This window comes from Catharus ustulatus, chromosome 6 (assembly GCF_009819885.2).
Source record: "Catharus ustulatus isolate bCatUst1 chromosome 6, bCatUst1.pri.v2, whole genome shotgun sequence".
NCBI classification, from domain to species: domain Eukaryota; kingdom Metazoa; phylum Chordata; class Aves; order Passeriformes; family Turdidae; genus Catharus; species Catharus ustulatus.
Window position 1 is genome coordinate 47,988,357 of NC_046226.1, and position 22,273 is coordinate 48,010,629.

Sequence of the window (22,273 nt, forward strand, 5' to 3'; positions counted from 1 at the left end):
AGGCCAAGCTGTATGGAGCTCTGAGTAACCTGGTCTAACGTGGAAAGTTTCCTCCCCATGGCAGATATTTGGAACCCAAACCGTTCTGTGATTCTATGCTCTTGCTCAAGGCAACTCTGCAAACCCAACCAGGCTTGTGCACAACACTTGAGGGACCCCTTAAGACAAAATTGAAAGCATGGGAAAAATCCAAGACAGCTCAGGAAAAAGCCTAAAACCAGGAATACTGGAGGGTTGCAGGAAATCCCAACAATATCAGAGATTACAGCAGGGGCTGTGGGCGCCTCTCTAGCCCACAGGAAGCTGATGGGTGATAGAGACCAAATGTTTCCTGATATGAGAGAGTGGATGAGGAGAGACTCAAGGATTCACTGCTTCTATTAGCGGGACTGTTATAGGAAACAGCAATAATCCATAGCAAGGCAACATCAGAACATCAGCACTGGGAAAATTGTGTTTTGGAAGAGTCTATCCAGTGGCTTGAAATAAGCTTGTCTTTAGAAAAGGAATACCATCTAGTGGCCCAAAAAGGCAATAAGGATGTGCGGTGGCAATTAGAGAGACAGATGAATTTAGAAAAAGAGAAGGAGAAACTACAGAAGTAAGGAGGGTGATTAACATATATAGTGCAGTGATTCGCCCTGGAGCAAGGGAGAGCTCAAAAGGGACCTGATCATGGTGAATGCAAAGCTAAAATTAGATACTTGCAAAAGCAGATTGGGATGCAAAAATTAAAAATAACTGCTGGAGCTCCAGAAAGTGGTGTAGAGAACTGGATCGGGAGCCATCACGGGAAGATGATTTCAAGGATGATATGGGCAAATGGGAAAAGAAAGAGAAGTAGAGAATAGCAGCCTATCCCACAAAGACTCCAAACACTGTCCCGGGGTAGATGGATATGGCAGATCAAACTGCTGTAGCTGTTAAAATGAAAGAAAAATTACCCCAAGGCAGGTAGCTGCAGATATGAAGCCACTGAAAGGAACCACAACAGTATAGAAACTGCTTATACTTAGAATTAAATGGGGATTAAGTGGTAAATTGATTAGAGTGTGTGCTCCACCAGCTTTTATCCACTGTGCATCGGGCAACTCCTTGATAAACCTTTAATCTTGCCACCATGGGCATTTAATCCAATTGCCCAGCAGGCTGGTAAGACAAGGATCCACCTGGCACAACCACTACCAGTCCATAAGCTCAAAGAAGATGGAGAGTCTTTAACAAACTGACAGGGACCCACTTGAATGTCATGGACATGAGCAGCAGGACATGACACCGTGCACCAACCAACCGCTCCCAGTGGAGCACAGGTCCCTGGCAGCCCTGAGGCTGAGTCAGGCTCCTTGGACAAAGGATGAATTAGGAGAGGTAGTGGCACAAATGCACCCCCACGATTCACACCAAGCTTCCATATGGCAAAATGCAGGGGAGGAAGCAATTGACAGAGTTGCTTTCACATTAGGAGACAAACAATATACCTTTAGTTGCATCCCACAGGGCAGAGCACCTGCCCTGCTGCACATGCCTGTGTGAGCAAAGTGTTTGAATGATGTGTGCAGGGGACAAAGGAAAGAGATTGCCTTATGTGGTGGCATTTGGGGAACCACAGCTACAGAAGAGGTACCAGAGAGATGTAACTGAGTTTTAAAATTAATAGAGCAAAAGGGATTTAATGTCAACTTGAATATGGCACAATTAAAGCAATCTCAAGTTAAATGCATGGACTCTGAAACTGGTGAAACAAGAAGATGGATAAATGCTAGAAAGGTTAAGCTTTCTGTGAAATAAAGACTCCCACTAATCAATCCCAACTCTGAAGAGTGCTGGGAGAATTTAATTTCTTATGGCAGCATATCTATAGCTGTGCTAGTGTCTTATGGCAGTGTATTCATCTTTGCTAATAGCAGCAGAGCGTTATGGAAATGACAGGAGAGGAAGCAGGGAGGGAGCAAAGACCAAGACAGTGCTTTATCTGACATGAAGGAAGCTGCTTGAAAAGCTTCTGCACTCAAATTCCCAGTTAAAGGAAAATTATTCATAACAAGAATTTCAACACGAGCTGATACTGTGGGAGCAGTGCTGTTACAGAGAAACAGTGGAGGAAAATGGATACCAGTAGCATATGAGTTGTCTCCTTGGCTGGACCAAAATTTCCTTGGCCATGAGAAAACCTGGTTAGAGGTAGTCTGGCAGTCTGGGCTGTGATGGAGTTTGAGGCTTTTCCCCTCAATAGTGCAGTTGTACCCCAGTCTCTGCTCTTACATGCAAAGGGAAGAAATGGATATTAGTGTGGATATCCTGTGAATGGAAACCAGGAATGAGCCAAAGGTCCTGCACACTCATGGGGGTGCTAAGTTTGACACTCCTATCAGTGGAATGAGGGAACAAATAGTGGGCAAACTAAAGAAGGGATCATGCCAAGAAGCTCACAGGCTGTGAGTAGAAGACAAACCCTTCTACCAACTTCTCTCTACAGATAGCTGCTATCTGGTAGTAGAACAAAACACTGCCTGCATAATGGGGAGAAAAGCAAAGGCAAGCATATGGTGAGACACCTATGAAGAAAACGGAAGTTCTATTTTACAGGCTTAGAGGGAGTGTGGGAATAAATATATAAATAAATATATGGAAATATATTAAAATAATGTGAAGACTACAAGCAATACTGAGAAATAATTTAGTGAGCAAGTAGCTAAACTAACTCAGCCTTTGTTTACTGAAGCCCCAACCAGGTGTCAGCTAAAAGAAGATGGGATGAATAGTGTGGCCAGTTGAATAAGAGCATTCTACACCTCTTTATGTAGCTCATTATGGCTAAGATAACTGTCATAATGAGGTACAAAAAAAAGTGCAGGGTACTCTGAAAAGAGTGCAAAGAGTTTATACTTGGCCTCAAATGAAGTAAGAAACATAAGACATAAATAAAAGTAGCATAAGGTGTGCAAAAGTGGGTTAGTAAAAGAAAACTGCCAGCTCTACTGCATTGACTAAACTAAAGACTGTGACAAATACTAATTTTCCAAATATTGGGATCACCCCAATAAGTGTCACAAACTAAAGAAGGATATCAGTATCTGTTTGCCACAATAAATACTTTCCCTGGGCAGGCTGAGGTTCTTCCACCTGAAAGGAATACAACTGCTGAAATTGTAACAGTGCTGTTACAGAAAATTGTTCATAGGTATGGAACAGCACCTGAGACATGATAAGATGAACAGAGGGGAGGGTAGGGAAGGGGGAGGTTTTAAGTGAAGAATTCTAGTCTTAATAACTACCCTGGGGATTAAGCAAGGACTAATAAACCCTACCACCTGCAATCATCCAGAACGGTAGACAGAAATGAATCAGACTATTAAAAAGAATCTAAAGACAATTATAGGATAATATCCAAAATGATGGGCTAGAAAGTTAACCTCGCTATCAGTAGCTTTAAAAGCAGTGATAGATTAGGGACTGGTTTACCAAATTTTGTTTAGATAGCCTGTCTCTTAGTGGCCCTATGTGTAAGAGTCTAAAATACTATGGCAAGGTAAAGAAGAAAGCAATGCCCTGGTAGAAGAAGCAACATGAGAAAAATGTGTAAAATGAGAGAGCAAGGATCCAATTCATACATGGCTTATGAAATAAGGAACCAAGTAATGTATTTAAAAGGAATAAGGCTTAGAGACAAAGTGAAAGGGGACCTATTAAGTTATTAATAAGATAAATCCTCAAAGATATTAAATAAGTGAGGGCAATAGTAAATACAAACGGGTTCATGTTTCTCAGATGTCTCCCTAAGGGGCCAAAAACTTCTGGAATCTGTCACGAATTTGTCAAGAACAGAGGGACTGAAAATGGCCCAAAGAGGACCTCTGGCGCCTGAGCAGCCAGAACCCTCACACTCAGAGCCTGCCCCAGCCCAGCCTCATGTCCCAAAATGCAAGGGAGTGGAACCCTCCTGGTGCTCACCTTCCCCTGGCTGCAGCACATCTGTTTGTGTGCTTGCATACTCATGGTGCTGGGTTATGCTGCAAGTTTGGCTTATTTGCTATTTTTGCAGATTTTACTATAACTCCTCAAAAAAGCAGCAGCTGACAGAGTCAGGGAGCAGCAATGCAAACTCCAAGGCAAGGCAGAGGAGTTGAGGTCTCCTGCTTTTTCAAGGATTTCTAAACTGGCTTTTTGCTCCATATTAATGAGTTTGGTCTTTTCACAAATTGCGTTAATTTTAGATCTTTAAGAAGGCAGATAACAACTGGCATTGCTGCAGGGTTTGGAGCATCCTTGCTGCTTCCATGGGCAGCAAGCCAGAGCTGGACACTACCAAAAGAGAGGAGAAACAGCAATCTGAAGACCAGTAAAGTGGCACTGCACTTGTTAATATCATAACCCATGCATTACCTATACAGACATAATTGTTATAGCTTGCCTGTTTATCTTTTTGTTTTGTTTTGTTTTGTTTTAGTCAGTTTTACTGAAGTCACCAGTAAGATTTTCATAGCTAGATAGTCAAACTATGGCCTAGCCTGCCTTAGTCTTGCATAGCTTGCTCCAGCTACTTAATCTAATAGCAATATCTCAAGAACTCAAATGAAAAATTGTTACAGCTCTTAAGGGAGCCTTGAGAGTTACAGCTCATGATCTGGATCCACCCAGATTGAGAAATCATAGCTGCAGCTTTGGAAAAATGCTTGAAAATGACAATAACTGAATGAACTCAGTAGTTTTATCGGTTTACAGGAAAATCCAAAGAGAAGGAACAGCTTGAGGAAAAGCAGCTAGCCCTGGTGTCAAACTGCTGATTTCAGTAATGGCCTTTTAAGCAATTTAGGAGGAATTTAGGAGGAAGGGTCAAATGAGAAAAGAAACAGAAAGGAGAGACTGAAGCAGGCAGGAGACTAAGTGCTGCCAGTAGCTAAGGAGTTAAAATTTGAGAGAACTGGGGGTAAAGCACATATATGTGGAGGTCTGAAATGGGATAAAGAGTAATGGATTGTAAACTATTATGACTGAGCCACAGTAGAAGTAACACTGGAGAACAATGTTAGCCGTGTTAATAGCCAAAACTTCCCTGCCAAGTCTTGCAGTTCTTTAAAGAGGAAATTATAAAAATCATATATCGTGGATAAGGATGGCAAAAGTCGACACAGAAATGTTATAAATGATCATGCAAACAACTCTGTGTAATTCTCCCCTTCACTGTTCCCCACAGCTGTTTAGCAGCCTCCACACATCCCAAGCCCAGCTCTGATACTGCACAGCTGCATAACCTTGGGCCAAACTTCTGAGCAAACCGCTAAGTTATGAGACAGCCTACAAGAAGATAAGAAGGGCAAAAGCAGGGGGAGGAAAACCGAGAGCTTTGGGTCAGATCAAGCCGTTAATATCTGCACTGAAAACTGCATGGAACTGGGTTTGGGCATCCAAACCAGATGTTTACCTTCCTTGGAAATGGCCAGCAATAGCATTAGTCACACACCTGAGCTACATCAGGTGATGGTAATATTAGGATAACTAAGAACAAGATTCATGGAGTTATTTCAGGGATATAAAAAAGGCAGATTAAATTTTTCTCTCAAATTGCAATTTTAAAAAATTATATCTTTTTGTTGTTGTTGTTAAATAAAGTAGTTTTTCTCCTCTTCCTTGCACCCAGGAGCCTACCACACAGTTCTTGACTTTAACTTTTTACCTTTTTGTGTCTGCTAAGCCTCCTCCAGCAGTCAATAGAGAAGCCACCCAAAAAGCCAGCAGGCCTTGGGTGCCCTCCTCCTGTAGAGCTGGCCCTACATACAAAAGGGGAAAGCTGTTGGGGTCGCGCGGTGCCAGGCAGCAGTGCCAATGCTCGGAGAGGACAGGTAGGGATGACCAGCTGGGAACAGGTGAGGGCAGGGCGGGCACAGGGAGGGCACGGAGCAGCTCAGTTCTTGTACTAACTGATAACATTGAGCGCGTTAACCAGCGAGTGCAGCTCATCCCTCACGCTCTCCAGGGAGTGGCAGATGGTCTGGGGGCTGTCCAGGAGCTCGATGCTGTGGGTGTAGGGCTCGTATTTCACCGAGAAGGGCCGCTTGATGTGCGCCGCGTAGCTCCTGCAAGGGAAGGGTGCACGGGCTGGGTACAAGAGATGGGTGCTGAGTCTCCCTCCTACACATCACCATTGACCCAGCAGGATACCACAGGTTAATGCCTCCTTCAGGCAGAGTTTCCACCTTTCCATGTCCCCTCCAGCAGGAGTTGAGATCCCTTCTGTTTGTCAAGGAACACCATGAGTTTGATTGTGGCTGTCTGTGGGCTGTACCAAATAGGAGGGCACATCAAACTGGTCACCTCCATGGCCACTGCCAGGCATCCTCTGCTGCAATTCCTATTTCAGAAAACGCCAAGCAGATTGAGAAGCTAATTGCAGGGAAAGCCCGTGGTATTATCGTATTATATTACTAAATCCTTTCTGACATGCATTTATTGACTAATCTCTGCTTGGGGAGGGGGGAACTAGCTGTGTGCCATAGCAAGGATAGACTTGACAGGCAGTGGCTCAGACCTGAGCTAGACGATGAGAATAGAGTAACTAGAGCTTTGTGCAAAGCTGCACTGCTGTACCCAAAGCCAAATGCAGCCTGAATCTCAGTGGTGAGCTTGACTTTACCTGAAATCTCTCAAGAGCAAGACCTCGTTGCTGCTTTTCTAATGGAGAAGCATGTGGTCAAGTGAAAGCAAATCAAGCGTAGGGTTTCCCCAAAGTTGCCCACACGCACTTCCAGCACTAAGATTTGTATACTTGACAAGGTAGGGGGTTTTTTGGTGTGAATATGAAGCTGAAAATCTATAGTTAGGTGTTTATGGCTGCAGTGTCATGCTGGAAAGGCTTGGGAACACGAGGGGATAAACAGCGCTCAGAGCAGGCATGCTCCTCTCCTCTGCGGAGGCTTCACCCTTTCGCTCCTGAATTGCTTAGCTTAGGCTACCCTCTTGTGGCTACCGCGGGTCTGCTCTGGCTCGGGCTAGCGCAGCCCTATCCCAGATGGAGACAGATGTTCCTCTCGCTGGTACTTCATGCACAGACAGGAATTGGGGGGATCTGGAGGAAAACACAGCACAGAGGGCCGAGGGGAAACCCGGCCCAAGGTTGGTGCTGGCAGGGAGCTGCCATGGCATTGCCGGAAAACAACAACAAAAAAGTGTAAACAGATTCTGCATCCTCACATTGTCCTCCTCCTGAAAGATGTGTCTGCTCTCAGTTCTACCAGGCAAAGTCCTGCTCACCTGTCTTGTTAATGCCATCAGGCACAGCCATGGCTCAGAGCATAGCTGCTAATGGCTAGAAACCTGCCCTCCAAAACGGGTGTGCTCACTCGACACCTTTTGAAGCAAACAGAATGCAAAAGAGACCATGCTTTAATGTTTTCACCTCATAGAGTAGCATCTGTGTGGTCTCTGAGCTCTTTGAAGAGGTTCATTTACAGTGCCTGTCACAGTCAAGACCCTCTAGCCTAATCTTGGCCGTGGATGTTGTGTATTTTCCCTTTTCAAATACGAGGAAATGACTCATTAGGCAGCAGTTGGGGTTTTTTTAAAGCAGCCTAGTGTGTGTGTGTGAGCACGGGCTCCCCCAGCGCTTGCTTTTGAGCAGCTGGACTCCAGGCTGTATGAACAGTGCAAGTGAGGGTAATAAAAGCAGAAATTGAAATATAGCAGTACACACCACGTTATTTATATTAAATACCCCTCTTGCAGGAACTGTAAAGTCATGTACGTCATGTTCGCCTCATCCTGTCTCCTTCCTAAACAATGATAAAAATGGTATAGGCAAAGTTTTCCTCTGTCAATCAAAGCAAGTCAAGGACTGAGCTTTCCTCATGTGGGCAATTCTGGGTAGCACCAAGAAGATGCTCTTCTGAACAGATGTCTGTGGGTAGAGCTGGCCCTTACCATCCTGTTTGCAGTCCCATGGGATGGGGAAACCCAATTACCATGGTGAGATGATGTCTGGGGTCCACTAACACTTGTGAACCAGCCTAGGAGGCAAAAGTTCATTTTTCCCTTGGATAGGTCTATTCATGTCAAGCATGTTCCCTGTAGGATCTGGAGAACTGCTTTACTTCGGAAGATCTGATCAAAGTTTTCAGAGCACTTCTGAGAACTTGGATTGAAAGCAGCCATAATATGAAACACTATTTCAATATATAACATCTTAATTTCCTATTCTTTGGGTCTCTCTCATTGCCCAGTCCTACCTCAATTTGTTTTTGGCATCACTGAAGCTTTCAGACACAAAATAAACAGGCTGGTAGTTCTGGTCCTGGTAGGGCTGAACAGCTGCAGCATCAGGGTCGAAGTCCCGCACCTCTGGCTCATCTGACAAGGAATGCTATGGACATGGCAGAAAAAATCCAGCATGAAACTAAGGGGATTGGAGAGGACATGTAGGGTAGGCAAAAGTGGAGAACAGATTGAAGAAAGCCATTGTGCAGAAGCACAACATGTTTTTATCTACTGGGTCTAGACAGAGGCAAGTTACGGTGGGACTTACTATGAGCTCCCCATAGGAGGAGAGGAGCCCAGCTCCGTAGGCTTTGACTATTCCATTCTGTCTGCAGAGCCCAAACTCCACTGTAAACCAGTAAAGCTGTAAAAGAAAAAGAAAAATTCCTGAGGGACACAGCTCCTCATCCTAATCTCCCTGTCACTTCTGAGCCCTTGCACCCTTGCCAGGGTCTGGAGTTGTTTAAAGGAACAGGCACCAGCCTCTGTCCCCTCTCCACACTTGATTTCAGAGAAAAGTGCCAAACTAAGTTGCTGCTACACTAGGACAGTTTGTGTCCCTGGGCTTGTTCTAGCTGCTGTGAGATGCTGCTGTTTGGTGTCCTTGAAGCAGGAGAGGTCACCTTGCTGAGGGAGAGCCAAAGGAAGCAGATGTCATTTAATCCCATCCCAAAGAGTCCCAGCAGTGCTGCTGTTGGAAATGTGATGCTTGATGATACTACTGGTGCCCGAGAAAATTGGGTTAATGTGCAAGCGAGCTCTGCTGTTTAACTGATCTCTGCTCTGCACAGTCATCATGAAAAGAGCAGGGCTGGGCCAGCTTGGGTGGGAGCACTGAGCCTGCAAATCTTAGAATACCAGGCTGGCTCAATCCCCCTGATCCCACAGAAGCACTGCTGGAGGTGTTGGGCTCCCCATCCAGTGAAGCGAAAAACTTACTGTTGCTAGTTTCTCAATTTCTTCATCAGTTGCTCCCAGAGAAGCCAGCCCAATGTCCTAGGAAGAGCAGGGAAGGGGCAAACATCAGGACAGGTTGGTCTGAGGGCCTTAGACACTGATTGCTCTGTTTTATTTCCTCAGGACCACTCATCTTGCTGCCTGCAGTGCCAGGCATCTGCTGGGACTTCATCGTGCTCAGAACTAAAACCACTTTGTTGCAGAGTCAGTATTAGGGTGCTGGTCCATCACTAGAACTCCAGAACCTCGTGGTTTAGGACAGCAAGAAAGGTCTAGGTGGCAACACCAGGGTTTGGATTCCCACCTCTCAAGGGAAAGCAGATAACCACCTTACCTGGGAGAACTGGGCAAATGTCTTATCAGCCAGCATCGGGACGTGCCCCAGCAGCTCGTGACAGCAATCCCTGCCGGCAGGAGGGGGAAAGGAGGAAAACACAGTCAGCAGCAGACACTGTGTCTGTTGGGGGAAATGGGTGCATGCTGGCCAGCTTTGTGGCAGGGAGGCCACGGGGACAGGCGATACTCACGGCTCGGGGGAGTGCATGGGCGAGGACGCGTGGCGGATGTACTGCGTGCACTGGAACACGCGGAAGGCCAGGCTGGCCAGGAAGTCCCGTGCTGACAGCAGGCCAGCCACTGGCCGCAGCTGGAAGCCAGTCCTCTCTGAAACAGCACACACTGTCTGGGTGAGGTGCACAGCCCTTGGGCTGTGCCACTGCTGCCTGCACTGGGAGCTAAAGGGCTACACCAACCTAACCTGCCTGCTCCTACTGGGAACACCACCTGCTCTTCAGGAACTTGGGTACACCAACCTAATCTGCCTGTTCCTACTCAGGAGCAACACCTGCCCTTCAGGTGCTCAGCTACACCTACACAATCCACCTGCTCCTACTGGGAACACCACCTGCTTCTTCAGGTGCTCAGAGTGATCATTTGACCGCAAGCTTTTCCCTTCAGTCACAGCCCGCTGTGTTTAGCTGCAGTCCCCACCACTTGGGCACCACTCTGTGGACAACACACAGAGACACAGCTCTCCTAAATCTCAGCTCACTCACTACTCCTTTTGGGTTCAGCTTCCCATGTGTAGCTGTCCTAGCTCGCAGACCCTGAACCTGGGCTCCCTGGGCTCGTACCCACCTTTCAGGAAGCGGGAAACCTCCTCCAGCTGAGGGATGTTGTTCTCACTGTAGCCACAGAATTTCTCCAGTAGACTGAAAGCTTCGAGGTACTCCTTGCAGGCATGGGTGGGGTACAAGCTCTTCAGGGTGCTGTACACCTCCTTCCTTCAGGAGGAGAGGTGGCAGACATTCAGTGGTTAATGTGTCCAGTCTTCTCCTGCGCTCTGGCTATGCACTATCAGGGACTTATGTCTTTAGGCTTGTGTCCTTTTGCCTTTCTCCACCTAAGTCTATGCCTCTGCATGTTGATAGAGGTATGTAAACATACAGACACTCATTCAAATGAACCTGCAAAGGCAGCAGCTGTGTCTGCACAGACCTATTTCTGCTTTGGAGGTCAGAAGACTGTATAAAAGGTATTAACTGGAATTAAAATATTTCCAGTAGGTTAATTCCTGAAGTTGCACTGTGGAGACAGTCAATAGAACCAGGAGATGACCTTGTTGAGAAGCCTGTGTACTCAGCTCATATGAGCTGGTCTTGTTTTCAGAAACACTCCTGCAGCAACGCTCCTGGGAAAAAAATCACTTTCAAAGGGGGAGCTTTTCTAAGTGAGGCCCATGGGGTACTACACAGATATTCACCATGGGCCTCATACTTCTTCCTGAGCTAACTGCTCTTGGTTTGGAGGCTGCTACTAGTCAGAGCCCTCAGAGAAGTGGGGCTCCAAATGATCTACCTTGCTCTCTGGGGAGGCTCCTTTGGAGGAAACTCCTGGGGGCTGCAGCATGAAAGTGTTTTTTATAACAAGCCATTGAGTAGGATGCTTGCACTCCTGATGCATTTTTCAAGAGGTCATGCCCTAAAAGTCTGGGTTTTGATTCCCAGCCTTCTAGTGGTGAAGCACTGACAGTGAAATCAGCACTAACAGTGAAATCAGCACTCACCAGGTAGCTGTCTCCTCCGCCGTGTACTCCACGTGAGGGATTGGGTCCCCACTGCAAGGCAAAGGCACCATTACTGAGCAGAGCCCCAGCCAGGCTCCTCTTTCCTCTGAGAAGGAAGCACTTTGGACAAGCTCTGCATGATGTTCATAAATCTTCTTTAAAAACCAAACACGGGGGTGACAGGAAAGACAAAGCCTTGGTACTGGGTCATTTGTACTGGTGCAGCAAATACATAGATGCAAAGAAAAGCATGAGGCTAGGCAGAGATTATGAATGAACAAGGGATGAGCAAGGGTTTAGCAGGCATAATGTTTACCAGGAAAAGACAAATGGTTTTCACTAGAAAGAATTTAAAAACTGTGTGTGAAAATAAATTTTTTTCATGTGTCTGAACTTCAGTGAGCTGATGGCTCCAAGAATGAATCAGTGGCTGGGAAATAAAAGCAGATAATAAGGAAAACTAAATGCATTTGACCTGCAGAAAAACATATTGTCAGTAAGATTAAGGATGGCAGGAAAAGAAAATTTCAACATTGATGTGAATAGGTATTGATGAAATTACAATTTTGCTTTTTCTCATCATAGTTGGAAATTATATTTCCTAAATATTTCTTTTCTGTGTTTGGACAAATGAGATATTCATATATTGTAAAGCAGAGTGCCTGAAGGGATACCTGAAAGGATGCTACACAGTGGCTCATAAATACTAACCTGCAGGTGAGATGCTAGAGAAGACTTCTTAAATTGTTGCCTCATCTTAGGACGGTATTCCTGTGTCACTTGGGACTCTTCCTCTGGCACTGTGACTTTCTGTGCATTTAGTATTTGTATGGGATAAAAACATCACTGTCCATATTCTGCGCTTCAAATTGGAAAAGTGCATGAAAACCAGCAGCAGAAACTCTTGCTGGGATCACACCAGTTGCAGGGGTGGCTCAAGCAGGTGACCCATATAATTTCTGTAGTCTGCTTTCAGCACTTAAAGTAATGCTACAGTGAAAGGCAGCATCACTGAATAGGATCTAGGGAATATTTTACAAATCTAACAGAATATTAGACTCTGTTTGATGTTGTAGTAAGCACACTGAGTGCTATCACTGCCTATATCAGAATAGAAGTATTAAGTAAGAGTACAAGACATAGTCTTAAATCTATATAAGACAACAATGAGAACATTAATGGAATCTATTTAATTTGGCAGACAGAGTTAGGAGGCAAGTCATTTAGCCTATAAATACCCTCATAGCAAAAAAAAAAAAAAAAAAAAAAAAAGATAGCAGTATTTTATCTAGTATTTTAGATGAAAGGCATGTGTGATCCATTGGGTAAAAGCTAAAACTATCAAAGTCCAGCTTAGAAATAAAACCCACAGTTTTTCATGGCCAGGATAATGAGCCCTTGGAACAAATTTTCTGGGCATGGGGCAGCTTTTTCAGTACTTGAAACACTGAAGTGAAAACTGTATATCATTCTAAAGAGATGCTACATTTCCAAATGAAGTTTGAAGTCTGGTGGATATATATGTGGCTTCTGTTATGCAGGAGGTTTGCCCTTACTATACCAATGTATGAATTAATGACAACATATTTTTTAATTAAAGAGAGACTGGAATGCAAAAAGAGGAGACACACAAAAGGAGCTGGAAAGGCTGAATGGGGAGAGAAAAATAAAAGGAAGAGAAGTGTCATACAGGTAGCACAATGACTTCCCAATAGGTTCATTGGCATGTCATTATCCCCACACAAATATTAGGAAGAAGACTTACTGCTTATAGTGAAAAGCAATCTCTGCTATTGATTTCCTCCTCTGGCGATACACTTGGTCAGAGTAGCCCTGTGGTGACAAATAGGAACAGAGACAGGACTTTTCATCAGTTTCTCAGCCAGGAAAATTCATCACTGGTTGGAGTGACATCTCTCAAGGCAGCAATTGCACTCCATGCCCTGATCAGCTGCACCAAGAGGTGCTCTCAGCTCCCTGCTTCTCTGGGACAGCTCAGGAGTTTGGCATCGGGGGTGCACTCACAGCCTCACTCACCGGGTGATCCAGATCCAAGTCAGGGTCAAACTTGGTGACCAAATGGTGGCACTTGTCCAATTCACAGATTTTTCTGGGAAACCAGTGAACTATGGGGAGAGAGAAAGTGACAGTCTGTCTGTGGAAGTGAGAAAAGAGAAGTGGAGCTGAGGCTGAATAAGATACACCTCATTTGTTGTACCAAACGCACAGCTATTTCCAGGCAGTAGTTTCACAATCCTAATGCTCTTTTCCTAGAGTCATGTCTAATGCCACGATCTGCATTTCATTACTTCCTTGCCCATCTCTCAGCACAGTATTTTGTGACAAAATTAAAGAGAAGATAAAAATTAGATTTTAATGAATGGTTCACGTTAAAAAAAACCCAGAGATCCTGCTGGCCACAGATCTCTAGGGATCTCTAAGGATATTCTCCTACAATATTATTCTACAATAATAATCCTATCTTCAGAACAGGATGGTACAGGAAGTGTATCATAGATTAGTGCTGGAATCTGTACAGAGGTCCTAACACGCAGGTAGGAAACTATTTTGCATTTATAATATAAAATGCTGGAGTAAGGATGGAGAACTCATTAGGAGAGATGTGAGCAAAGCATGAAATTCAACCTCCTATTTCTAATTTTTTCAATCTTGTACTAGAAGAATGGGCTGTGAACAATGGGATCTGTTGAGAAAAGGACAAGGAGAGAAATCACTTTCAGGATTTAGGTATCCCAGAGGAAATGCCTTCTGGTTTGCTCAAAATCAGCACACAGCAGTCCTTTCCCTTTACTGGGAATAACAAAGTCTCCACCCTGTTTCTACAGGGAGAGCTCAGTCTCTCGACACAAGTGAAAATGTCTGTAAGTTCCTTACATTTGTCCTCCTTAGTGGTCCTCACATCTTCTGCCACTCTCTTGATGGAGCTAATGAAAGTATTGAGGTCAGAGCTGTGGACTTCACAGCGCACAAAGTATTCCAGTTCAGCGGTCCCTTCACGGGGCTTTCGGCTAAGCCTGGTCTCCAGGTGGTGAATTTTAGCTTCAAATGTCTTTTGAGACATGGAAAGGAAGGGAAAAAAAATCAAAAACAAAACAAACAAGCAAACAAAAAAACCCATTAAGCAACATTTGAAACACCTTCTGCTACTACCCAAAGGTGTCCATATGGACACAGAATTACAGAATGGTTTGGGTTGGAACTTAAACATCCTCTCATTCCAATTTCCCTATAGACAGGGATAACTTTCACTAGACCAGGCTGCTTGGAGCTCCATCCAACCAGACTTGTAACACTTCCAAGGATGGGGCATCCACAGCTCTGGGCAACATATTTCAGTGCCTTATCACCCTCACGGTAAACAATTGCTTCCTACTATCTGACCTAAACCTACTCTCTTTCAGTTCAGATCCATTCCTCCTGTCCTGACACTATGTGCTCTTGTAAAAAGTCTCTCTCCATCTTTCCCCTAGACCCTCTTCAGTTATTAGAAATTAGGTCACCAAGAAACCTTCTCTTTTCCAGAATGATCAATCCCAGTCTGGGAAGGATTCCTTCTTGTTGTTTACTTCAGGCCCCAACCTCCCTCCAATTATCCATCAATTCCACATTTTTTCCTTCTGCACAAGCTGCTCAATAACCACCCACAGCAGCCTTCCACCGTGGCAGAGAAGACCAGGAGAAGCAGTTGATGTGGCAGAGGGCCGTTTTGCCGTCGCAGGCACTGCCCAGGTATGTTTTGGGGGCTGCTGGGTGGGAGCGGGGCTGGCGAGGCCCGCGGATGGCGCTGCCCGGGCGGGCCGGCGCTGGCCGTGGTGCTGAACCAGCGCTCGTCTGGGCTCGCTACCAGCGCTGATGTCGTTTGGGCTCGCCATCGGAACTGACCCCCTCCATGGAATAAGCAGACAAAAGGGTGTTTGTGGTTTCCAAAAGGGCCCTGGTAGATTTGTGGGTATTTTCTTTAGCTCAGTGAAAAGTGGCAGTACAAGCCCAAGGCCCTAGGCAATGATCCAACCTTCCCAAAGGTTCCACAGGACCTTTGATAGAGGAAGGGACACGATTTCTTTTGTTAATCAGAGGTAAAAAGATGAGAAGGAACAGATGCAATGCCACAGGTAAATTAAATTTAGGACAATGTTTTTTAATGTACCTACCAACTTCACTATTACATTGTCCCCTCAACAATCGATACCTTTGCATTAATCTGACAGCTGTGATTGCATTACCTATGCTTCAGCTGCATGTAACACATACAGAAGAGTGAAACCAGCTTCCCTGCAGCCTGGTTCATGATGAGACAAATGTCATTATGCCCGTCTGCTTTCATATCTTGTACCTGCATTGCCAGAGGGATCTGGGAAATGAATCTTCCTCTGTTGGGACCTGACATGCTTGTCTTTTTATTATATTTAAAGCTCTCTCTGTGACAAGCTGAAAGAGCTTTTTTGCTCCGGGAAGAAACAAACAATATTTGAACATAAACTGCTGCAGCTTCTTGCTTGATGTTTTAAAAATTGTTTAAATTACAGAGTTTAAACGCAGTATAACATAAAATCTACCACATACAAGAGCTTACACATCTGCTCCATACCCACTGAGCAGCCTGTTGAATGTTGACTGTTACCCTGATGGATTTGTCATGCTTTATCTGGCATCTGTGTGATTCTGGGAAGGAGACCCCAGTCATCACAAAACATGGGTTTTGTCTGAAAAGTTTGTCATAAAGGCTCTTTCAGTCTTGAGACAAGAACCATATATTGCCCAGAAAACAGCTTTTCTTGCAACAGTTGTCGCTGAGGAATCACAATTGCTGAAAATCTAAATGTTTTTCATAAGATTATCAGGGGTAATGCTAAATGAGCAATGAATAACTAGAATGGTCTACAATTTCAAACACACTTTTTGTATGTTTACTGTTTTTAAGTAGCAGGTTTGCTGTATAGTGTACATAGCTCCAAGCAACCTGCTGTGACTGGACCTGCTCGGAGCAGGAGGTTGGAACAGAGACCTCCAGAGGCCCCTTACAAGCCACGTGACTGATTAATAGGAACAAATTGTCCTTTCCTTCCACTGTTGAAGTCAATTAAATTAAACCACCATAGATAAAATGCATCTCAGAACCTCAGTGTGCAAAACACTTCTGAATCCTTCTGGATGAAAACACACTATATGAATGCAAACTGTCATGCTTGGATTGTTGTTTAAATAGGCAGCACTTATCTCTGTTTTTCCATTCATGGCACTGACATCCTATATAATGCAACATTATGTTGGTGGCTAGGGGGGAAAATCTCAGTTACCAGTTTGCCTTAGTATTAATGGCATAGACAGGATGCATCACTGAGGGGAACCAACAGAACCTTTAGCATGTGAATCAGAATAATCCTTGAAGTAGAGAGGTAATTTTGAAATCTATATGCCAGTTCTATACCGAGGGCAAAGATGTTTGTGTAACTGACTGAGGAGCATTGTGGTGATGGCCCATAACTGAGGTGAGTTAGGTCTGTAGACAGGCAGGGCACACAGCCTGCTTTGAATGTGGGATCAGAGCCCTGTGCCTGAGGCTGAAGTGCTGAGCAGTGGGGAGGAATGTCAGAGTACACTACAAGCCATAAGGGTGTGGACTGGAGTGTAAAACTGAAAATAATTAAGCAAAATTAAGGCCAGAACTTAACAGCACTGCAAGAGAGAGGTACATCTCCTTCTTGGTGATGGCAAGTGACGACACTCTGGGGCATGAGCACAATTTCAGAGATATCAGACAATTAACCGAAAATCTGAAGTAGGCAGATCTAGCCTGAATCTTCTTTATTACACTCAAGTGATGTTTCTCACAGCCCAGTCATGAAACCTGAAGTGTGTTCCTTGAGTACCACACAACAGCTTAGGTACTCACCTCAAACACCTTAAGGACACGGGACAGGGGTGAAGTCTTGGATCCCTTGGGCATGAAGAAGAGGTTCAGCATGGCTCTGCCATCCTTCTCCTCGAATACAATGGTCTCTGTGGACTCTGCAGCATCAGTGGCTGCAGCCGCAGCCTCTCTTTCCTTCCTGGCGTCTTCAATGAGGCTTTGACGTCTTCCAATGAACCGTGGAGACTGAAGGCAGAACAGAAATAAATAACAGTGCTCACAGAGATGTAGGAGATCAGAGGCATTCCCAGTGGCTGGATGAGATGTGACTGGTGTGTGTCAGCAGAGGAAGCAGGGAAAGGCTGGACTGACTTGCCTGGATTTGTAAAGGAAGATCTGCTGATAAGGACTAAGGTTTAGAATTGAACTTACAGAAATGTGGGGCTCTGGGGGAAAAAAACACTGTGTAAAATATCTTTTTAGAATAACTGGAGAGTGAGCTTCTCCCCTCACCTCCCCTAGGATCAGTTTGCAAAATCCTCCAAAATAAAACAAGACCCAGAAACAATCTGTTGTGGTTTTCAGGTGTTTGATGAACTCAATTGGAGACACATCAGATAAACCTGAAGTCATCTGAGAAAAGACACTTTGTGAGGGACAGGTGAAGCCCACAGCTGTGGCCTGGCCAGGAAACATGAACTGTTTGCATGCGTATTAGCAGGGCATCTTAGCAAAACTGCTCCCAGGATCCAATATGACATTTACTTTTGACATTAAGTGGATGCTTATCCGCTGAAGTGTAATTGAAACCACAACCATATACCCCAGAAAATAAATTCCTCGCACTTATCTGTAGATTTGTTTTGTCTCAACAAACTCCTGCAGATTTCTGTTACTTGGAATTGAACCTAAAATGCAACACTGTGCCTGAGGTCATGTTAGGACACCTGTTTGTATTTATAGTGAACTACAAACTATTTCAATCACTGCTCTTTCTTTTGTTATACAAATCGCTTATATACGGACTTATTTGTTCTTGGTCTTTTTACAACCAGTTTTCTATTTTGAGGCAACGCATCTGGCTCCAGTTTTCTGTGTTCAAGACCCAAACCAGATGACAAACCTCCAGAGCTTGCTAAAAGAAACCTGGGGCAGCACTGAAGAAGGATACAGAGTGGGACTGGCTGCAGTTTTTCCTGTGATTACATTGAAAATATTTAGAACATGCTGACATGCTAACTAAGCAGTGCTTTCCCTACCTTGTGAAAATTAAGAGTGTTTTCCTTTTAAAAAGACACCCTGATTGACTACTAAGTTTATTTTCTCTCTGATTTTCAAAGCCTACTATCAGTAACTTATGTTTCCTGGGAGAATCCTCTCGGATGCTTTAGCAGTGTAAAGCTGACATTTTAAACACAGCCTCAAAAATGCAGCACATCGAGGCGCCAGCCCACGCACCTCTATCTGATCCTGTTTCAGCAAAGATACCCCTCCGAAATTATATTTCCTGATCCACCTTTTATTCCTCAGGGCCCAGAAAAACACCTTCTAATTAATAAGTGCATGCTGCTGCTTGTCTAAATAGTTGGTATTCATGCCCAAAGAGAGCAGACACCTAACGAGTGACCTCAGTCATAACTTTAAAAATCTTGTGAGCATGTGCTCGGCTTTAAGCGTGTGTTTCCCATCACTGCAGTGTTTTAAGATAAGCTGGTGTTTACTTTAAATTGCCTGCAATAAGCAGGGCAAAAAGGCTGTGCCAGCCACAGAAAATGAGCTCCACAGCCATCCCAAGCCAGGCAGTGCTTTGCCTAAGGGTGCTTTGTCACACTCTGACCCAACGCACAGCAGGATTTTACTTCTGGGTTGGAGAAGGGGAGAGGAGGGAAATTAGACCCCCATGTTTAGGCTGTTAATCAGGTTAAAATCCAACTGGGTGAGAGGAAAGCTGTACCAGGAGAAGTAGGCTCAATCAGTCCCACACATGTGGCCTCTTCCAGGCAGGAATGGCAGTTTTGATCCCTGTCAAGGGGTCTTGGAAGTTTCTTAGCTGCATGACAGCTTATCTTAAGTGGGTAAATTAAAAAAAACCCAACAAACTAAAACTAAGCAGAAAAAGGCTGAATTTTGCTTGGGAGGGGTCTGCCTGCGTGCTGCCTCCTCTGCCAGTGGAGGCTGCCTGGGTTCATGTTCCCCACCTCACTCTGCCCCTCACATTTATGCTCATTGGCTATTATCTCCTTTTGCTAGAAATTAGGAATATGGTATATATAATAACCAAACTGATCCCATGATAAATGCCTTCCTTTCTTCCAAAGGCACCATTATATGGTATTTCTGAATTGCCTTGCAGACTCGCCCCCTGAGTGCATATCTGGCTACAGTGAGAACTGTAATTTGATTTTGCAAAGCATTTATTTACCTAACTAGGGCCTGACTCATTCACCTCTTCTGAAGGTTAGTTTGCACCTCTTATAAAGGGTTTGTTCATTTTTCCTTTCTCGAATTTGCTGCAACTCAGAGTGCCCAGCCTGCACATTGTCATTAAAAATACATGTTCTGAGCTATTTTGTTGCTTTTTCCCCCGGCTTATTATTTGCAGCAATCAGGAAGGATTGTAAAGACTGGGCACATTAATGTCCCACCCGGCTTTCGTAGGTGCTTTTTCCTGTTTTTTTGCTCCAATGGCTTTCTCTGTAACCAAACTCTGCTCCAGCTACAGTCCCAGGGTCTCTTGCAAAAAACTATTAGCAGCAGAAAAACTTAATGGGTAACCAAAGATTTTTCCATGGTGTCTAATGTCTGGCTGGCTCAGCTGATATGTAAAATACCTGCTGGTGTAGAGGAGTTCTGGGATTGCAAAGGTGTGGATTTTCCCCCAGTTTGCAGTTTCCCCTGGCAAGGGAACCCCTCAGACCTGCGGAGGTGATGTGATGGTGGGTGCCAGATCACCCACGGTCACAGTGACAACACGAGGGCCAGGGACAGGCAATGTCACATACAAATGCAGAGTCATGCCTCTTGCCTGCTAGAAGCCAGGGTTGTGGACACCTGTGCTAGGTGAGAGCAAAGAGAAGAGCTTTTGATGCATCCAGTCCTCACGGGGCAAAGTTTTAATTTCATTTGTTTTCCCTTTCCTGAAAGTTTTCATTCAAAACCAAACACAGACTAAGGTTTTGTGTACCCTCCAGGCTGGAGGAACCACTCACCCCAAGCAGGTTGCCTCACTCTTCTCAGCCCACCTGCTGAACCTCAACTCCCCTGGCCCCTATGTTCAGTGGTCCCTTTTTTCATAAAACACAGAGCAGCACTCCAGAGGGTGTAGCAACCAAACACTTCTCACTTCTCCAGACACTGAGCATCTCTAATACCGATTTTACAAGTTGCCTGGAAAATATCAGGTTTTCAAGGGCCACTCAAGTATTCATTATTTTACCAGAATGAAAAGGACTGTGTGAGAGGGAAGCCTTCTCTGATTTCCATTTATTAGAGAAAGCGAGATTACCTCCTTGTTTTATAAATGTTTCCCTTCTTTTCCAGCAAACCCCACTCTCCAAAACACCTTTCTGCCAATGTAGTGGTTGATTTTAGTGAGGCAGAGCATTGCACAGGGTTAAGAGGAGAGTGGGTGAAAAAGGCAACAGGTATAAGGGAGGGAAATGGGGAGCTTTAAAAGTGCCCTGCTGGAGTCACACTGCAGACATCTGCCAAACACTTCTGCTACCTAACCCATCTCTGCTCCTAAGTTTCCTCCTGCCAAGCATCCCAAGGGGGTCCCCTCCTGGTGCACCCACTGCCTCTGGTTGCTCTGGCTCCTGTATTGTTACCTGCTGCCTATCCACATCTTTGCCCCGCAGGACCATCCAATATTGGGAGTCTTCAAGTTCATCCTGCCTGGCAGGACTTTGAAGTTAAGAGCTGAAATGTCCTTGTCCCTGTAGGAACTCTGATGGATTGGCCAGGCTTGGCTTCCTAAAGACACTTGACAGCTCAGGGGGAAATTTTCCTCTCCCTTCCCTGGCACATTCAGATCTGGTGTGTTCAGAAGGTTTCCCTGGGCTAAACACAGGGCTGGGAACACATCAAGGAGGACCAGGAACACAAAAGGGGTAGGATGTTCTGGGAAATAAACTGGATACAGCAGCCATGAACAAACAAGTTAAACTGCCTGTGCCTTGTGTGCTGTCTGAGATCACAGCCCCACTTTTTTCATTATGCTAGAAAAGGTGAAATCTCTGCAGTCTGGAAATTGTTAAGATCCTCAAATGGCCTTTCACCGTGGGATTCCTTGCTATTCTTGCCTTAGGTCTGTGGATTATTCACCTTACTTTTGGTTGAGGTGGTTTCATCATTCCAAGTTTTCACCCCCTTAAATGTTTTCATTTCACATGTATCAGTATGTAGAGAGGACTGTTGGAGTAATTTCCCTTTGCCAGCCTTGAGCCCGGGTGTGCCCATGTCAGGGAAGTCCCACAAACAAAGTGTTGGTCCATCTATCCTAATCTGCCTTTCCTATAGCTATGGAAGAGCTGTGTTTTTTGGAGGGGGAGGGAAAGAAGTGGGGTAGGGTTGTCTTACCATGATGGCCTCGGCTTGCTTGGAGTCCAGCTCCGACACCGCCCTGCGGAAGCCTTTGGCTGCAGAGGTGGAGATGTTCGGGGTGGGCATCTTTGCTCTTCCACGAGCTCTGCTGTCTGCTTTCCAGCTCCTTGGCAGCTTTTTATAGGGCAGGGCTGACGTCAAAGACTCTTTCAAATCTTCTCTTCCCCTGCCACCTCCCCATCACCACCTCCCTCCTTTCTCCCCCTCGGGCTGAGAGGAGGAGGGGATGTGAAGGAGAGAAACGTGTCTGTCCCATTAAATCTAATCGCTACAAAGATTGCAGACACCCTGCCTTCACAGACCAGACAATCCCCCACCTGTCTGCCTGCATCCAAAAGATTTCTTCTCTAATTTACCCCTTCTCTCCTTTCCCCCTTCCCCCCACTTCTGGATGGAGTTCATTCTCATTACGTGTCTCAGTCCGGCACACTCGCTTCCCCAGCTTGGGAGTTGCATGAAAGGATTTTGATCTGTAAAAGGAAGAAATAAAAGGAAGGGAGAGATGTAGCCCTCTCCAGCCTTTTTTCCCC

At 45.1% G+C, this 22,273-nt stretch overlaps 1 protein-coding gene across 1 annotated transcript; it reads right to left on the reverse strand.

Moving 5' to 3' along the window:
- Positions 1 to 1,885: 1,885 nt before the first annotated feature.
- TH (tyrosine hydroxylase) lies at positions 1,886 to 21,847 on the reverse strand. Its single transcript, XM_033062424.2, has 13 exons — positions 21,720 to 21,847; positions 17,184 to 17,387; positions 14,165 to 14,339; positions 13,307 to 13,395; positions 13,035 to 13,102; positions 11,270 to 11,320; positions 10,342 to 10,487; positions 9,732 to 9,867; positions 9,539 to 9,608; positions 9,187 to 9,243; positions 8,516 to 8,611; positions 8,220 to 8,353; positions 1,886 to 6,074 (listed from the first exon to the last, which is right to left on the reverse strand). The coding sequence occupies exons 1-13, from the start codon at positions 21,807 to 21,809 to the stop codon at positions 5,915 to 5,917; spliced, it is 1,476 nt and encodes a 491-aa protein (XP_032918315.1). The 5' UTR covers positions 21,810 to 21,847; the 3' UTR covers positions 1,886 to 5,914.
- Positions 21,848 to 22,273: the final 426 nt, after the last annotated feature.